Source organism: Aethalodelphis obliquidens, unplaced genomic scaffold, assembly GCF_003676395.1.
Source record: "Aethalodelphis obliquidens isolate GAN/ISIS:26980383/991018 unplaced genomic scaffold, ASM367639v1 scaffold11, whole genome shotgun sequence".
Lineage (NCBI taxonomy): Eukaryota > Metazoa > Chordata > Mammalia > Artiodactyla > Delphinidae > Aethalodelphis > Aethalodelphis obliquidens.
In genome coordinates, this window is record NW_020837955.1 from 13465016 (window position 1) to 13482996 (window position 17981).

General features: G+C 36.6%; 1 protein-coding gene across 3 annotated transcripts in view; it reads left to right on the forward strand.

Annotated features, from left to right (window-relative positions):
• The window catches only part of TBC1D12 (TBC1 domain family member 12), a 95191-nt gene that overhangs the window by 56669 nt on the left and 20541 nt on the right, over positions 1–17981 (forward strand). For all 3 annotated transcript variants that reach the window (XM_027112099.1, XM_027112098.1, XM_027112100.1), the window contains one exon: positions 12954–13069. In XM_027112099.1, coding sequence (XP_026967900.1) covers positions 12954–13069 — 116 coding nt within the window. The remainder of the gene's footprint in view (positions 1–12953; positions 13070–17981) is intronic.

A 17981-nucleotide genomic window follows, 5' to 3' on the forward strand; every position in this document is an offset into this window, starting at 1 on the left:
AGAGATCATAGGGAATTGGTATAATTTCTTCCTTAAATGTTTCTTAAAATTTGCTGGTGAAGCCATCTGAGCCAAACTGCTTTCTCTTTTGGAAGGTAATTAATCATCAACACAATTCCTTTCCTCCTTCCTTCTTTCCCTTCTTCCTTCCCTCCTTCTCTCCCTCCTTTCTCCCTTCTTCCTTTCATTTTTTCCAGCTTTATTGGGGGTATAATTGTTGATTCAATTTTTTAAATAGATAACAGGACTGTTCAGATTGTCTCTTTCTTCTCTGAGTTTTAACAGATTGTGTCTTTAAGGAATTTATCCATTTCCTCTAAGTTATCAAATTTATGGGCATCTGATTGTTCATAATATTACTTTAACGTACATCAGATCTGTAGTGAGGTCCCCTCTTTCATTTATGATATTTGTAGTTTGTGTCTGCTTTCCCTCTCCCTCTCTCCTTTCCCTTCCTCCCTCCATCCTAGAGTTTGTAATATGCATTTACAGCTAATCTAAGCCCACTTTAAAATAACATTTACCACTTCATGTGTAATGTAAGTACTTTATAATAACAAAATATTCCTAATTCCTTCCTTCCATCCCTTGTGTCTTTGCTGTCATTCATTTCACTTATACATGAGCATGCTCTCACACACACACACACACACACACACACACACACATATGTAACTGAATATATCATTATTATTTTGAACAAACTGTTATCTGTTGGATCAGTTAAGAATAATAAAAATAAAATTTTTATTTTACCTTCATGTATTTCTTTCTGATGCTCTTTCTTTCTAGATGTAGGTAAAAGTTTCTGACGTGTCATTTTCCCTCTCTCTGAAGAGCTTCTTTTAATAGATCTTGCAAGGCAGATCTGTTGGCAACAAATTCTCTCAATATTTTGTTTGTTTAGAAAAGTCTTTTTTTCTTCTTTTTTTTTGAAGGATAATTTCATAGGGTACAGAATTTGAGGGTTTTGCATTTTTTCTTTCAACACTTTAAATATTTCTCTGTACTCTCTCCTTGCTTGTATGGTTTCTGAGAAGTTGAATGTAATTGTTATCTTTGCTTTTGTATAGGGAAGGAATTTTTTTCACCTCTGGCTTCTTTCAAGATTTTTTTTTCAATCTTTGATTTTCTGCAGTTTAAATATGTTATGCCTACATATAGTTATTTGGGCATGTTTCCTGCCAAATTTTGTGTTCTGAACTTCATGATCTGTGGTTTGGTGTTGACATTAATGTATAGAAATTCCTGGTTATCATTCCTTCAAATATGTTTCTACTCCATTTTCTCTCTAGTTGCTTGCTGCAACTAGAGAAAGCCCACACGCAGCAATGAAGACCCAACACAGCCAAAAATAAATAAAATTAAATCTTTTTTTAAAAAAGTTCCTTTTCCCCTCCTACTGCTGGAAGCACAAGGAGATTTTTCTCTGACATACACTGTGAGTACCTGATAGAGTTCCTGGAGGTAAAACTTGCAAAAAGTATGTGGGTCTGGGATCTCTTGGAGTCTTAGCGCTCAGAGCTGTCGACATTGAGCCTCTAGCAATTTGTCAGTTACAGTTCAGGTTTTCCTACCCTGGCATTGATTCCCACAGAGGTTTCTTCATAGGTTTCTGCTCTGGTAAGTTGTGATTCTCTACATCCACCTATTTCTCTAATTTTGGGGCAGCAGTTTGCCCTGTGACCTCATTTCTCTGAGGAATCTAAGAAGAGTTGTTGATTTTTTTAGTTTGTTCAGCTTTTTACTTATTGGAGTGGGTTGGCAGCTTTTAAGCTTCTTACGTGCTGGAGCAGAAAACAGAAGTTGAAATGCTAATACTTTGTTAAGGATTTTTGCTTCCATTTTCATTTGAGATAATGGTCTGTAATTTTCTTTTAATATCTTTGTCTGATTTTGGTATTGGGATAATGCTGAAATCATTGAATGAATTGAGAGTTTTTTTCTTCGTCTCCATTCTAAAAGAATTTGTGTAGAGTTAGTATTTTTTCTTCCTTAAATGTTTGATGAAACTTGACAGTGAAATTATCTAAGCCAAGATTTCTCAACCTCAGTGCTATTGATATTTTAGGTCTTGTAATTTTTGTTCTTGGGGGCCTTTCCTGTGCAGTGAAGGATTTAGCAGCATCCCTGGCCTCTGCCCAGTAGATGCCAGTAGCATCCCCTCACAGTTGTGGCAACCAAAAATGTCTCTAGATGTTGCCACATATTCCCTGGGGCCAAAGTCTACGCCAATTGAGAATTACTGACATAAACCAGGTATGCAGGGGAGACTTCCCTGGTGGTCCAGTGGTTAAGACTCCACGCTCCTAATGCAGGGGGCCCAATTTCGATCCCTGATCAGGGAAGTAGATCCCGCATGCTGCAATGAAAATCCTGAAGATCCCGCGTGCTGCACCTAAAAAACCGAGTATGCAGGGGCTTTCGTTGTTATTGTTGAATAGCTTTTTAGTTATAAATTTAATTGATATAGGGGTATGACATTTTCTATTTTTTCTTTTTTTCCCCACATCTTGATTGGAGTATAATTACTTTACAATGTTGTGTTAGTTTCTGCTATAGAACAAAGTGAATCAGCTGTATGTATACATATATCCCCATATCCCCTCCCTCTTGAGCCTCCTTCCCACCCTCCCTATCCCAGCCCTCTAGGTCATCACAAAGTGTCGAGTTGATCTGCCCACTAGCCATCCATTTCACATTTGGTAGTGTATATATGTCAGTGCTGCTCTCTCACTTCGTCCCAGCTTCCCATTCCCCCCCTGCATCCTCAAGTCTGTTCTCTACATCTGCGTCTTTATTCCTGCCCTGCCACTAGGTTCATCCGTACTGTTTTTTTAAGATTCCATATATCTGCGTTAGCATACGGTATTTGTTTTTCTCTTTCTGATTTACTTCACTCTGTATGACAGACTCTAGGTCCATCCACCTCACTACAAGTAACTCAATTTCGTTCCTTTTTATGGCTGAGTAATATTCCATTGTATATGTGCCACATCTTCTTTATCCATTCATCTGTCGATGGACATTTAGGTTGTTTCCATATCCTGGCTATTGTAAACTGTGCTACAATGAACATTGTGGTACATGTATCTTTTTGAATTATGGTTTTCTTAGGGTATATGCCCAGGAGTGCGATTGCTTGGTCATATGGTAGTTCTATTTTTAGTTTTTTAAGGAACCTCCATAGTGGCTGTCAATTTACATTCCCACCAACAGTGCAGGAGGGTTCCCTTTTCTCTACACCCTCTCCAGCATTTATTGTTTCTAGATTTGTTGATGATGGCCATTCTGACCCGTGTGAGGTGATACCTCATTGTGGTTTTGATTTGCATTTCTCTAATGTTTAGTGATGTTGAGCATCTTTTCATGTGTTTGTTGACCATCTGTATGTCTTTGGAGAAATGTCTATTTAGGGCTTCTGCCCATTTTTGGATTGGGTTGTTTGTTTTTTTGATATTGAACTGCATGGGCTGCTTGTATATTTTGGAGATTAATCCTTTGTCAGTTGCTTCGTTTGCAAATATTTTCTCCCATTCTGAGGTTAGTCTTTTTGTCTTGTTTATGGTTTCCTTTTCCTTCCTGTGCAAAAGCTTTTAAGTTTCATTAGGTCCCATTTGTTTATTTTTGTTTTTATTTCCATATCTCTAGGAGGTGGGTCAAAAAGGATCTTGCTGTGATTTATGTCATAGAGTGTTCTGCCTATGTTTTCCTCCAAGAGTTTTATAGTGTCTGGCCTTACATTTAGGTCTTTAACCCATTTTGAGTTTATTTTTTTTCTATTTTTTCTTGAGTCAGACTTGGTTAACTTACATCTTTTAAGAGATTTTTACATTTCACCTCTGTTGTTGGATTTATTGGGAAAAAATTGTTAATATTCTGTTTTTATCCTTTTAATGTCTACTGGTGATGTGATATGGATACAGATTGTCTCTCAATACATTCCTGATTTTAGAAATGGTATCTTCTTTTTTCTTGATCAGTTTTGCCAGAAGTTATCAGTTTTACTGATCTTTAAAAACGTATACCTCGGGGGGCTTCCCTGGTGGCGCAGTAGTTGAGAGTCCGCCTGCTGATGCAGGGGACATGGGTTTGTGCCCCGGTCCGGGAAGATCCCACATGCTGTGGAGCGGCTGGGCCCGTGAGCCATGGCCACTGAGCCTGCGCGTCCGGAGCCTGTGCTCCGCAACGGGAGAGGCCACAACAGTGAGAGGCCTGCATACCACAAAAAAAAAAACAAAAAAAAAAAACCGTATACCTCTTTTGTTTCACTGATTTTTACCTCTTTCTCTGTTTCTATCTCATTTATTTTTGGTCTTTATTATTTACTTTCCTCTTGGTTCAAATTTGTTTTTTCTAGTTTTTTAAGGTGGATCATTGATTTTAGACCTTTTATCTTCTTAATATGTGGATTAAGCTATACATTTCCCTCTATGCTTTAGCTGCATTTTACAAGTTTCAGAATTTTCATTTTCATTTGATTCAAAATATTTTCTCTCTTATTTCTTTTGTCATGATTCTTTGGAAGTGTGTTGTTTTAATTTTCAAATATTTTAGAATTTTCCTAGATGTTTCTGTAAATAATTTCTAATTTAAGTCCATTATGCTCATACAGTATACATTATGAAATTTTAGTCTTTTTCAATATATTGAGACTTATTTTATGTCCTAGATATAGCTTGTCTTAGGGAATGTTCCTTGTGTCCTTGAAAAGAATGTGTATATTCTGCTGATGTTGGGTTAGTGTTGTGTAAATGTCAATTAGGTCATGTTAGATGATAGTGTTGTTCAAGTCTTGTATACTTTTGCTGATTTTCTATTTGTTCTGTGAATTACTGAGAGAGGAGTAATAAAGTGTCCACCATAATCTACTTGGCTATTTCTCCTTTTGCTTTTTTTTTTCTCTTTTTGTTTTGAAGCTTCGTATTTATGTCTTCTAAATGAATTGACTTTTTTACCATTAATGTAATGTCTTTTTTGCCCTGGTAATGGTTCTTATTATGAAGTTTTTGTCTAACTTTAATTTAGCCACTGAAGCTTGCTTTCACTTAGTGTTTACATGGTATTTATTCTTCTATCCATTTACTTTTTATCCATCTTCATATTTAAAGTGGTTTTTTTTGTATGTAGCTTATATTTGGGTCTATGTAGGCAGTCTAATACTCTCTTCTTTTTAAATGGAGTGTCATTTATTGGTATGACTTGTTTTAAATTTACTATCTTGCTACTTCTTTTCAAATTGTCCCATCTGGTCTTTGTTTCTTTTTATCTCATTTCCTGCCCTCTTTTGGATTAAATGAGTTTTTTAGTACTCCATTTTATCTCCACTGTTAGCTTATTCAGTATACCTTTGTTTTAGTTTTTCAGTGGTTGCTCTTGGCCAACAGTTCTCAAACGTTTTATTTTTACAACTGCTTTGGATTCTGGGTATGAAGGATCTCAAAGAGTTCTTGTTTATGGGGATTGTTTGTCAATTACTACTGTACCCAGAATTAAAACTGAAAGGATGAAGTATTTATTAATTCACTTAAAAAGTGAAATTGGCCATCCCTTCCCCCCTCCCCCCCCCTTTTTTTTTTAAACTGTGAGTGCATGTCATGAAGAACACAGTGATTAGTAGTACAGTTTGGTGTCTCTGCCTTGATTTGTGCTAGGGCATCAACAGTTTTATTCAATATTGCTTTAGGGGCTTCCCTGGTGGTGCAGTGGTTGAGAGTCCGCCTGCCGATGCAGGGGACACAGGTTCGTGCCCCGGTTCGGGAAGATCCCACATGCCGCAGAGCGGCTGGGCCCATGAGCCATGGCCGCTGAGCCTGCGCGTCCGGAGCCTGTGCTCCGCAGCGGGAGAGGCCACAACAGTGAGAGGCCCGCGTACCGCAAAAAAATATATATATTGCTTTAGCAAAATTAGTGCTAATGTCAACACATTGACAAACTATTAGCACTATTAGGACTATAGTTTTGACTTCGCAAACCTCATGAAACCATCTCTGGGACACTGTTGAGAACTGCTGCAGTAGGGCTTATGATATTCATCTTTATCACAATCTATGCTCAAATAATGTTATACCACTTTGAGCATAATGTAATAACATTACAACAGTATACTGCCTTTCTCTCCCTTCTGATTTTGTGCTGTAAGCCCCTCAATACACTGGTATTATTTTTGCTTTAAGTAGTCAGATATCCTTTTAAAAATGACTTTTATATTTTTGTCTCTTATTTATGTCTTTTCTAAAATGTTTCCCATATTTACTATATTTGGTGCTTTTTATTTCTTTGTGTAGATTCATGTTTTCATATGATGTATTCTTTCTGCCTGAAAGATTTCCTTTAAGATATAGAGCAGGTCCACGGACAACAGATTCTCTCAGGTTTTGTTTGTCTGAAAACATTTTTATTGTGCTTTTATTTTTCAAAGATAGATATATTTTTTTGGTATAGGATCCTAAATCAACAGGCTTTTTCCCCCATTATTTTATTATTTTTTTTCTTCCAGCAATTTAAAGGTTTTTCCATTGTCTTCTGACTTGCATAGTTTCGGTTGAGTCTGAGCATTCAGGTCTCTCCTGAATATCCTATGTATTCAGTGAAGACTTTCCATTCTGGTTGGTGGGAATATGAATACTTCTCAGCCATGGGTGAGCTCTGGAAAATGTTTTGCTTACCATCCACAGTAATTGTTCTTTCCCCAGAAGTTGTTTTTTGCCCAGCCTTGTAGTGTTTCGCCTTACACATGTGCAGTTTGGTATTCAGCTAAAGACTCAAGAGGACTCCTGTGCAGATTTCTGGAGCTCTTTCTCAATGGAGTGCTTTTCTGCTACTCTGGCCCACAAATTCTGGCCCCCATTGACCATTCCAACTAACAGCCAGGCTTTCTTCAAGTTTTCCCTTCCTGCACTGGATGTCCAGAACTGCCCCCATGCATAATAATGGAATGATCGGTAGGCTCACCTTGTTTGTTACCCCTTTGGGATCCCAGAGGTTGTTTTCAGCAAGGAAGTTGGTATGAATTACCCAGTCCACGAAGTGGGAATCTACCTATCTTTCTGAAGAATTTTTTTGTCCAACACGTATGTATTAGTTTTAGGAATGTAGATGAAAACCAAATACTTACTTGTTTCTAATTACATATTCAATTCACATATATAATAATATATTAAGAAATAGTGCCTTTTTATTTGAATCTGTTTGCATACATCTTTGATGTCAGTATGTTCAGTGGTATGTTCAGACCACTTTTGTGGTCTTTAACCCCAGAGCACATCATCTTCACTTTCGTCAAAGTTGTAGGAGATACAGTGCTTTTTAAGTGTATTATCTTGTTACTAAAATTTTGTCTCAAGCCACAGGTTTCCAGATGCATTACATTTTTTCTTTTATTTGCTCTATAAGTATAAAATTATGATCTCTACAACCTAATCTCTTCCTGTATTGTTCTTTAAGGTAATGTTTAAAAGGCTCTTTATGATAGTTTGCAACTGAATGGTTATACCTCCGGGAATCCTTCATTACTTTATGTCCATTTTCTTCCTTTCCTTCTCCAATTTAACAAAGCCACAACAAAAAAACCTATTAAAAAAAAAAAATCACCTTCCAGGGGCTTCCCTGGTGGCGCAGTGGTTAAGAATCTGCCTGCCAATACAGGAGACATGGGTTCGAGCCCTGGTCCAGGAAGATCCCACATGCCACGGAGCAACCAAGCCCGTGCACCACACTACTGAGCCTGTGCTCTAGAGCCCGCAAGCCACAACTAGTGAGCCCGCGTGCCACAACTACTGAAGCTGATGCGCCTAGAGCCCATGCTCTGCAACAAGAAGTCATAGCAGTGAGAAGCCCGCGCAGCACAACGAAGAGTAGCCCCCACTTGCTGCAACTAGAGAAAGCCTGTGCGCAGCAACGAAGACCCAATGCAGCCAAAAATAAATAAATAAAATAAATTTATTTTTAAAAATTATTTTTAAAAAAGTCACCTTCCAAACTAGTGTTGACTGAGATAGTTTCAGGGTAATGCACCTTCTCCAAATAGTGCTTTGCTGTTCAAATTAATAGAGAAAAAGCACCCATAAAATGAGATGTTGTTAAGCAAATGTGCTTTCTCTTTTCTAAGATATTATTTTCAGGAAAAACATCTTTTTCGTTTATGTGAATCCAGTATTTCTTTGCCTTGGAATTGCAAGTAATTTTTTCTACTTTATGCTTGTGGAGATGACAGCAATTGCCAACCATCTTTTTGATCAGACTTAGAGTTAATTGCCTGTTTGACTCAAATTTTCTTACAGTAGCTAGAATAAATTATCCTACAGATATTTGCCAGCCTGCCCCTAGCGCTGGTTTCACCTTCTGTTCTAGTTACCCCAGTTAAAGTAAACATTCCATAGAACAATATTTTGAGTGGAAGATGAAGAATAAGTTAAATTAAAAAAAGAAACAGGCTTCATTACAATACCCCATAAAAATACGTTCCCTAAGTTAAAAGAAAAACTAAATGCCTCTTAACCTTTGGTAGGTAGCTCCCAACAACTCATGAAAATAAGTCAGTTAAAACTGACCTTTGGAATTCCCTGGCGGTCCAGAGGTTAGTACTATGCGCTTTCACTGCCGAGGGCCTGGGTTCAATCTCTGGTTGGGAAACTAAGACCACACGTGCCGCGCGACATGGCCAAAAAATAAACCAACCAAACAACAACAACTGACCTTTGTTGGCAGGAAATGAGGTAGATCGATGTGATATTTTCAAACAGTGATTTGCTATAGCTAGCATTATTTACTGATTTTCTTGGACTATGATATTTCCAATTGCTTTTTAATATTGTAAAGTTTCTTTATAACTTATAAAATTATCAATTTTTTGTTCCTTATTAAACTTCTATGGAAGGAATATACAGGGGATTTTTATGACATGACCCACACGGATTTAAAGTGAAAATGACTTCAGGAATTTCTCCCATGAGATATTATTTGGTTGTATTTTTAAATGAAGTCTTATTATATATATCAACTACTTATCAATAACTTGAACACTATTTTCTCTCTCTATTGCCTTCGACTCATCTAAGAATTATGTGATTTTCCTCACCTATAGGGATAGGCCCTAATTAACTTTAACTCATTGATAAAGCTTATTTTTCAGGTCATTGTGATTGCGTGTTGAATGGGGTGTTTCCTGGGACCTTCCAGGAAGGATGCTTTCTTTGTATTTTGTGAGAGTTATTATTGGAAGAGCAACTAGAGGATCTTTGAAAGTTATGCTATGAGGATGTGACAACTGGCTTTGCTACAGTCATTTCTCTGAGCAGCAAGCCAACCTCCAGATGAAGCCCACACATGGAGGAGGGCATAGCTGAGAGAGTAGTAGAGAAGTGGAGTCTCTGATTGGTGCTGTGAGCCTCTTGGTCAAACAGAGACCACAGTTAGCTAAATATATGGAATATTAGTCCTGTAGTCTGATACATTTGCCTAAATGTATTTGATATCACTTTGTGATAAATTTTGAAAATACTGATATTTAATATTTTACTACTTCTAATATAATTTGTAATTTTAATCATGTTAGAAGAGCACCTTAAGTTATTTGGCAAATATTTAAGTCATTAAAGATGTATGAATCTATCCTACTTTCAGATAAGTATGGATTGATATCATGTTTTAAGCTTTTAAAATAATTATTCTCTAGAAATTTAAAGCATTTTTATGCTAAGCATCTGTGATAGAAAATACTAGAATACAGCTTCTTTCCTCTCTCATGTGAAGAATATTTGAGTGACAATTCTGTATAAAGCTCATTTGTAAGGTAGATACATAAATAAATGATATTTTTGTACTTTTGTCTTGCCTTTCTTATTAAACGTGTACTTATTTAGTTAATTTTTAATAGAAGACTTTTCATTTTTTGTTCAGACTTTCAGTGGCTCTCCATTTTGTTCATCATGAATTCCAAATATTTTTGCCAGTGAAAGGCCCCATAATTTAGCCTGTACTTTATTTCTCATCCTTTTTTCATATTCAGTGAGATTAATGTGTTTCCCTAATCCATGCCTTCACTTGCTCCCCCTGGCATGTTCTTTCCAATCCTTTCTGTCTGTGTAATTAATACCTATCATTTTTGCCCCAGTTCTGATCCCAACTCCTCAGTAAAATCTTTGTGAGTTATCCACCGTGACTATAAAATGATCTCTCTTACAAACAAGCTATTTTATTTCTTGCAAGAAAAGTCAAACAGTACTGAATAATTTAAAGTAAGACAAATGCACTTCATTTCTAGTCTAAGCCTCCAGAGGAAAACCCCTTATAGTTCAAATTCCTTAATATTTTTCTATGTAAACTTGAGCATATATGACTTATTTGGTTATCACTTCTTTTTTTTTTTTTTTTGCGGTACGCGGGCCTCCCACTGCTGTGGCCTCTCCCGCTGTGGAGCACAGGCTCCAGACGCGCAGGCCCAGCGGCCATGGCTCACGGGCCCAGCCGCTCTGCAGCAATGTGGGATCCTCCCGGACCGGGGCACAAACCTGCATCCCCTGCATCGGCAGGCGGACTCTCAACCACTGTGCCACCAGGGAAGCCCAAGTACAGTTCTATAGGCTTAATCATATTTGTTTGATTCTTCTTTTGGCAAGAATGCTTCAAGAATGATGCTATGTACTTCATATTGCATCAGGAAACACATACTATGTGCTGGTCTTTTAAAATAATGTTTAGATGGATCAGTGATTGAGGTATTGTTAGCTCGATCTTCCCATTTTAAAGATCCCTATCAGCCTCTCACTGAATGATTTCATCTATCTCATTATTTTAAATTGTCATAGATGGTTACTTGACTGTCTGCTAATACATAGTAAGATAATAGATCATTAAAAGGCCAAGCTCTGGAGCCTACCCTGCCTGCAATTTATGACCTTTGGCAAGTGACTGCACATCTTTGTGCCTCAGTTTCCTCTACTGTGAGTTAGGTGCCTCACAAGGTTGTTTCAAGGATTAAATGTGTTAAGTGTTTAAAACAGTGCATGGTACATTGTGACAGTAAATGCTAGCTATTATTAATATATTGATTTAGAAGTTTTTTGGGGGGTGGGATGAATTGGGAGATTGGGATTGACATATATACACTAATATGTATAAAATAGATAACTAATAAGAACCTGTTGTATAAAAAAATAAATAAAATTCAAAAAGAAAAAGAAGTTTTATTTTGCTGTCTATGTGCTGGCATTTGTTTGCATGGAACATGCTTTATTGGATAGTATTCATCGCATTCTGTCTGGCAGTGAGACCTGGTCACATTGTAGGAAAACAAAGTGCTGTTTAAGTGATAACAAACCTCATATGTATTTAGCTTCTATGGTTTTTAATAAGAAAAACATTAGCGGGAACGGGGATTTGTTATACTTGAGTTTGTAATGAAGAAAAGAAACATTGATCATAATTACATGTATATCCTAGATATTAGGAAAGAAAATTTCGAAAGAGAAAAAGGAATGAGTGACCCCATGGCTTTTGACACTGAAAGGCTATGCAGTTCTTTGAAATGGGAATTAATAAAAATGAACATACACAGTTCTAAATAATTTGAGAAAGAAGTCTCTAAAAATCCAATGCAGTCATGCAAAGGAACTCTCAGATTAACAGCATAGATTTATTAGATGGAAAGGGAGATGTAAAACTAAAGACAGTTATAAAACAATAGTACAAACCATTATAAACAGTGGCAGGAACCATAAAGTAAGCTTGAAGTTTATAGAAAATGACTAAGACAACATAAACTTTTTAAATGTGATATCAATAAGATGAATCTTCAACAAGATTATCAGATTTTTAAGAGGGATGGAATCATCAGTTCATATTTTTAACTGTCAGATTCGGTAGGGAGAAACAGTCTTTGAGTTAGAAGAGATAATAATAATAAAAGAATTATAGGCCATGGTAGGAAAGCTGCTAGTTAGTAAGTGAAACATTTGACCACTTTAAGTGCATTTAATTTTCTTCATTTAAATTAATGTCTTCTCTAGAAGCCAGTGGGCTCGCATATCTACTCATGAAATCACTGAGTAATCTTTGAGAATGTCATGGCAAATATATTTGTTATCTGGAGATGATCACACACTAGCTTGACTTTTTTTTTTTTTTAGAAAAGGGAAAATGTGGGTTCTGGAAATTACAAGCGATAATCTTGTTACTGATCTTTTGCAAATTTCTAGAAATAAATTTCAGCAGAAGCTTATGAACATTTATGAAAAATATGCTCAAATGTGGAAATTTAAATGTGTTCACCAAAAACATATCATGTTAAATTAACGTCACTTCTTTTAAGAGAATTATCAATTCAATTGAATGAGAAAAATACTGTAGTAATAATCTTTTAATTTTAGTGAAGTATTTGACAGTCTTTGGCTATATTTTTGGATAAGATATGTTGGTGAATTATTGTTTCAATTTAGAGTAAGTAGGTAGATTTATAGTAGTTAGATTCAGAGTAGGTTGAAATCAAAAACCGGTGTTTGATTAGAGGTTCAGTGTCACCCTTGAGAGAGATCTTCAGAGCATTACAGCAGGATTACCTATTTCTTGTGTCAACATTTCCATCATTGATCTTGGCTGAACGTTTAGAAAGTAGGCTTATCTGCTGTAGATTATTAAAAGCTGGACTTGGATAACTGATATCATAGAAAGTAAGCAGGAATATCTTTCTAAAACCTTACCTAATTAATCTAGTACATTTATATCTTCTCCTCTTTGAACATACTTTCATACTTTACATATAATATAAATTCATAGTTTATATTGCTTCAGGGGGAGAAAAGTGACTTTTTTTGTCTACCTGATCTTTTTACCAAATTAATGTATGAATTGTATACCTTATTATAGCATAATATCTTTAATGATACAGATTTAATAATGCAAACTGCAAATTGGAAAAGTTAGTTGCTGCATATGTATATTTTTGTCTACTCTAGGAATATGAAGCACGAACAGGGAGAACCTGTAAACCACCACCTCAGTCTTCAAGACGAAAGAATTTTGAATTTGAGCCACTCTCTACCACTGCCCTGATTCTTGAGGATCGACCGTCGTAAGTATTTTAGTGATCATCAGGCACACTGTTTGAATTTTAAACTTTAATTTTTCTTATTATTATTTCATTTAAAAGATACCAAGAAATTAGATAAAGAAATGGGTTTGTTAGGGAAAATTATTTTTAATCCCAGAGATGAATCCTAACACTAATAGGGAAAAATTGTTGATCTCCAAGCTTTATGCATATTTTCTAGAAATCTCTATGACCCAGTGTATGAAACATAAAATCTTGGCTTTTTATATCTGTTCCTATTTCAACCTTCCTCTGCCTTATCTTTTTTTTTTTAATTGAAACATAGTTGATGTACAGTATTATGTTTCAGGGGAAAAAAAAGTGACTTTTTTGTCTACCTCATCTTTTTACCAAATTAATGTATGAATTGTATATATTCTGTATTATAGCATAATATCTTTAACGATACAGATTTAATAATACAAACTGAAAATTGGAAAAGTCGCTGCATAAGTATATTTTTGTCTACTTATACTACTACATAATTATTTGACATTTACATACATTGTGAAATGATCACAATAAATCTAGTAACCAACCCTCCCAATATAAAGTTATTGCAATATTATTGACCATATTCCTTATGCTGTTTATTACATCGTTGTGGCTTATTTATTATATAACTGAAGGTTTGTACTGCTTAATCCTTTTCACTTATTTTGCCAATACACTCCCCCGCCTTATCGTCACGTGATAGAGCAGTTATTTTTCTTTTCTTGACATTTAATATGCACTTATGATGTATTTGTCCTTTTTGCCTTTTTCTTTTTTCTTTTTTTTTTTTTTTTTTGCGGTACGCGGGCCTGTCACTGCTGTGGCCTCTCCCGTTGCGGAGTACAGGCTCCAGATGCACAGGCTCAGCGACCATGGCTCACGGGCCCAGCTACTCCGCGGCATGTGGGATCTTCCGGGACCGGGGCAGGAACCCGTGTCCCCTGCATCGGCAGCGGACTCTCAACCACTGCGCCACCAGGGAAGCCCTGTCATTTTTGCCTTTTATGCCATGCAACTACTGACTGTCAACCAGTTGGTTTACTGTTATTAAGAATATATTCTTTTTAAAAATATTTATTTATTTAGCTACGTCGGGCCTTAGTTGCGGCACGTGTGATCTTTTGTCGCAGTACGCAGGTTCTTCATTGTGGCATGCAAGCTCCAGAGAGCACGGGCTTGGTAGTTGCAGTACGCGGGCTCTCTAGTTGTGGTGCACGGGCTTACTTGCCCTGTGGCATGTGGAATCTTAATTCCCTGACCAGGGATCGAACCTGTATCCCCTGCATTGGAAGGTGGATTCTTTTTTATATATATATATATATATATATATATATATATATATTTATTGGCTGCATCGGGTCTTTGTTGCTGCGTGCCAGCTTTCTCTAGTTGAGGCGAGCCGGGGCTGCTCTTCATTGTGGTGTGCGGGTTTCTCATTGCAGTGGCTTCTCTTGTTGCGGAGTATGGGCTCTAGGCACGGGAGCTTGAATAGTTGTGGCACACAGGCTTAGTTGCTCCGCAGTCTGTGGGATCTTCCCAGACCAGGGATCGAACCCGTGTCCCCTGCGTTGGCAGGCAGATTCTTAACCACTGCGCCACCAGGGAAGTTCCTGGAAGGCGGATTCTTTACCACTGGACCACCAGGGACGTCCCTCACCTACATAATCCTTTAAGAGTAAGGCTTTTTCCTTTCTTTCATGTCTTTGTTGACTTCTTCAGCCTTCAGTGAATTCTTTTACTTTCTGAATGCTTTTAAGACTTTCCTTTATGTGATTTTCATAAATTAGATTATGGTTGCTTTGGTATGGTTTTCTCATGTTCCATCTGTTTGGGGTCATTGAGCTTAATGTGTCTGTGCATTTATAGTTTTGCTTCGATTTTGGAAAAATTTTAGCCTTCGTTTCTTCAACAGTTTTTTGTTCTGCCCTCCCTCCTTTCTTCTGAGATGTCCATTAAACGTGTTACTTGATATTTTTCCATGTCCCATAGCTCATTTGTGTTTTTTGGGGGGGAATTCTTTCTCTCTATTTCATTTTGTATAGTTTTATATTATATCTTAAAGTTCACTTATATTTTTTTCTTCTGCAGTATGTAGTTTGCTGTCAGTCCCATCTTTGGAATTTATCATTTTAGAAATTTTCATCTGTAGACATTTGATTTGGATCTTGAGTTTCTCTTATCATGCTCCTGCTTTCTTCTACCTTCTTGAGTATATTTATAGCAGCAGTTTTATCGTCCTTGATTTATAATCCTGTTGTCTGACATTTCTGCTGATTGATTTTTTTTCTCATTATGGTTTGTATTTTCCTGTTTCTTTGCATCCCTTGTAATTTTTATTGGATACCAGCTATTGTATTTTTACATGGTTGGATATTGGACTTTCTTTTATTCCTTTAAATATTTTTTTGGTTTGGTATGCAATTAAGTTATTTGGAATTGGTTTGATCCTTTTGATATAAGCATTGTTAGGGTGCTTCCAGAACAGCCTTTAGTTTAGGACTAATTTATCCTTACTACTGAGGCAATACCCTAAGGACTCTATCTGATACCCTGTCTATTAGGAGGTCTTTCTACTTTGACGGGTCAGTCCAGTGTGATTTTGAGATTGTTCTGCCTATTTCTTGTGTTTCTTTCCCTGGCCACCATAGTTTAATTACACACGTGCATAGGTCAGGGTTCAGGCAAAGCCTCTGCAGCTCCCTTCTCTCTGGTACTCTGTTATGCAAATTCTGGCTGTCCTGGGCTCCCCAACTTCAAACTCTATTTCCTCAACTCAGCAAGACTGGTGGGCTCTGTTTTGGCACTCTCTCCTACCACTGAGACCTGGAAACAGGCTGTTAGGTCAGGCATTTGCAGGGTTTCCTTGTTTATTTCCTTTCTCATAAGGACCACTGTCTTGTGCTGCCTGTTGTCCAATTATCTTTAAAACTGTTGTTTAATATATTTAACTAATTTTTCTAATTAATTAAGACAAGAGGATAAACCTGATCTCTCTTATTCCATTATGGCCTGAAACAGACATCTTAACCTTTATTCCTCCCTGCTACAACATACCTGAGGAATCTAACTCCAGAAGAGAAGAAGTAGAATGTATAATTTGAAAGTTTGTCACATACCTTTTCCACCTAGCCTGTTGAAAATAATTAAAAAATCTAATTCCAAAAACTGGACCTTATTATGACATATTTGGATATGGTAATATTCAAATGTGTTTCTTCTTGCATAGTCATGTATCTAAATCACTGCCTCTGTGATTTAGTTTATAAACCAAAATATGGTATATGCAAGTAACTGATTATCAAATTTTTATTCAGAATGGTATCTTAAATCTCTAGTAAAGTGGAAAGCATTTTGTTATAAAAATATACCTGCACTTACATTATGATCTAGGAATTCTGCTCTTAGGTATTTACCAAGAGAAATGAATGCAGATAGCCACACTTGAAATGAATATTTATAGTAGTTTTTATTCATAGTAGCACCTAACTGGAAACAATCTAAATGTCCATCCACATAGATAAATGGAACATTATTCACCAATTAAAAGGAATACAGTACTAATACACAGAACAGCGTGGATGAATATCAAAAATATGCTGAGCCATAAAAAGAAACGAAATTGAGTTATTTGTAGTGAGGTGGATGGACCTAGACTCTGTCATACAGAGTGAAGTAAGTTAGAAAGAGAAAAACAAATACCATATGCTAACACGTATATATGGAATCTGAAAAAAAAAAAAAAAGTCATGAAGAACCTAGGGGCAAGAAAGGAATAAAGATGCAGACCTACTAGAGAATGGACTTAAGGACACGGGGAGGGGGAAGGGTAAGCTGGGACAAAGTGAGAGAGTGGTAGAGTGTATATATGGACATATATACACTACCAAATGTAAAATAGATAGCTAGTGGGAAGCAGTTGCATAGCACAGGGAGATCAACTCGGTGCTTTGTGACCAGCTAGAAGGGTGGGATAAGGAGGGTGGGAGGGAGGGAGACGCAAGAGGGAAGAGATATGGGGATATATGTATATGTATAACTGATTCGCTTTGTTATAAAGCAGAAACTAACATACCATTGTAAAGCAATTATACTCCAATAAAAACATAAAACTATATATATATATGTGTGTGTGTGTGTGTGTATGCTGAGCAAAAGAAGCCAGGCACAAAAGAATCTATACAAAATTCTTTAAAGGCAAGTGACTAATCTGTATTGATAGAAATCAGATATGTGATTGCTTAAGGTAGGAGGTAGGTAAGTATTAAGTGTAAAGGGGTCAAAAAGAAACTTTCTGGAATGATAGGAACATTCTATATCTTGATTGGTCTGTTGTTTGCACAGGTATATAAATTTGTCAAAACTCAACAAACAGTACTCTTAAAACATGTTTGTCCGTTTTGTTGTGTGAAATTATACCTCAAAAAAGTTGACTAGGGATTTCCCTGGTGGTCCAGTGGTTAAGACTCCACACTCCCAATGCAGGGGGCCTGGGTTCGATCCCTGGTCAGGGAAATAGATCCCTCAGGCTGCAACTAAGACCTGACCCAGCCAAATAAATAAATAAATATTTAAAAAAAAAAAAAGTTGACTAAAAAAAAAAAACTATAGTAAGTGGGTTTAACAAATAACCTAGGATTATTGGCTAAAATTGGACATGTTTAAATGATATATAAACAAATATATATGATATATAAATTTATATACACACAAATGTATAACAAATATTAGCAACCTGTATTCTGATTCTTTTCTAAGATGCAGAGTTCTTTTCAACCTTATACTTTCTTTCTTTTTTTTTTTTTTGCGGTACTTGGGCCTCTCACTGTTGTGGCCTCTCCCGTTGCGGAGCACAGGCTCCGGACGCGCAGGCTCAGCGGCCATGGCTCACGGGCCCAGCCTC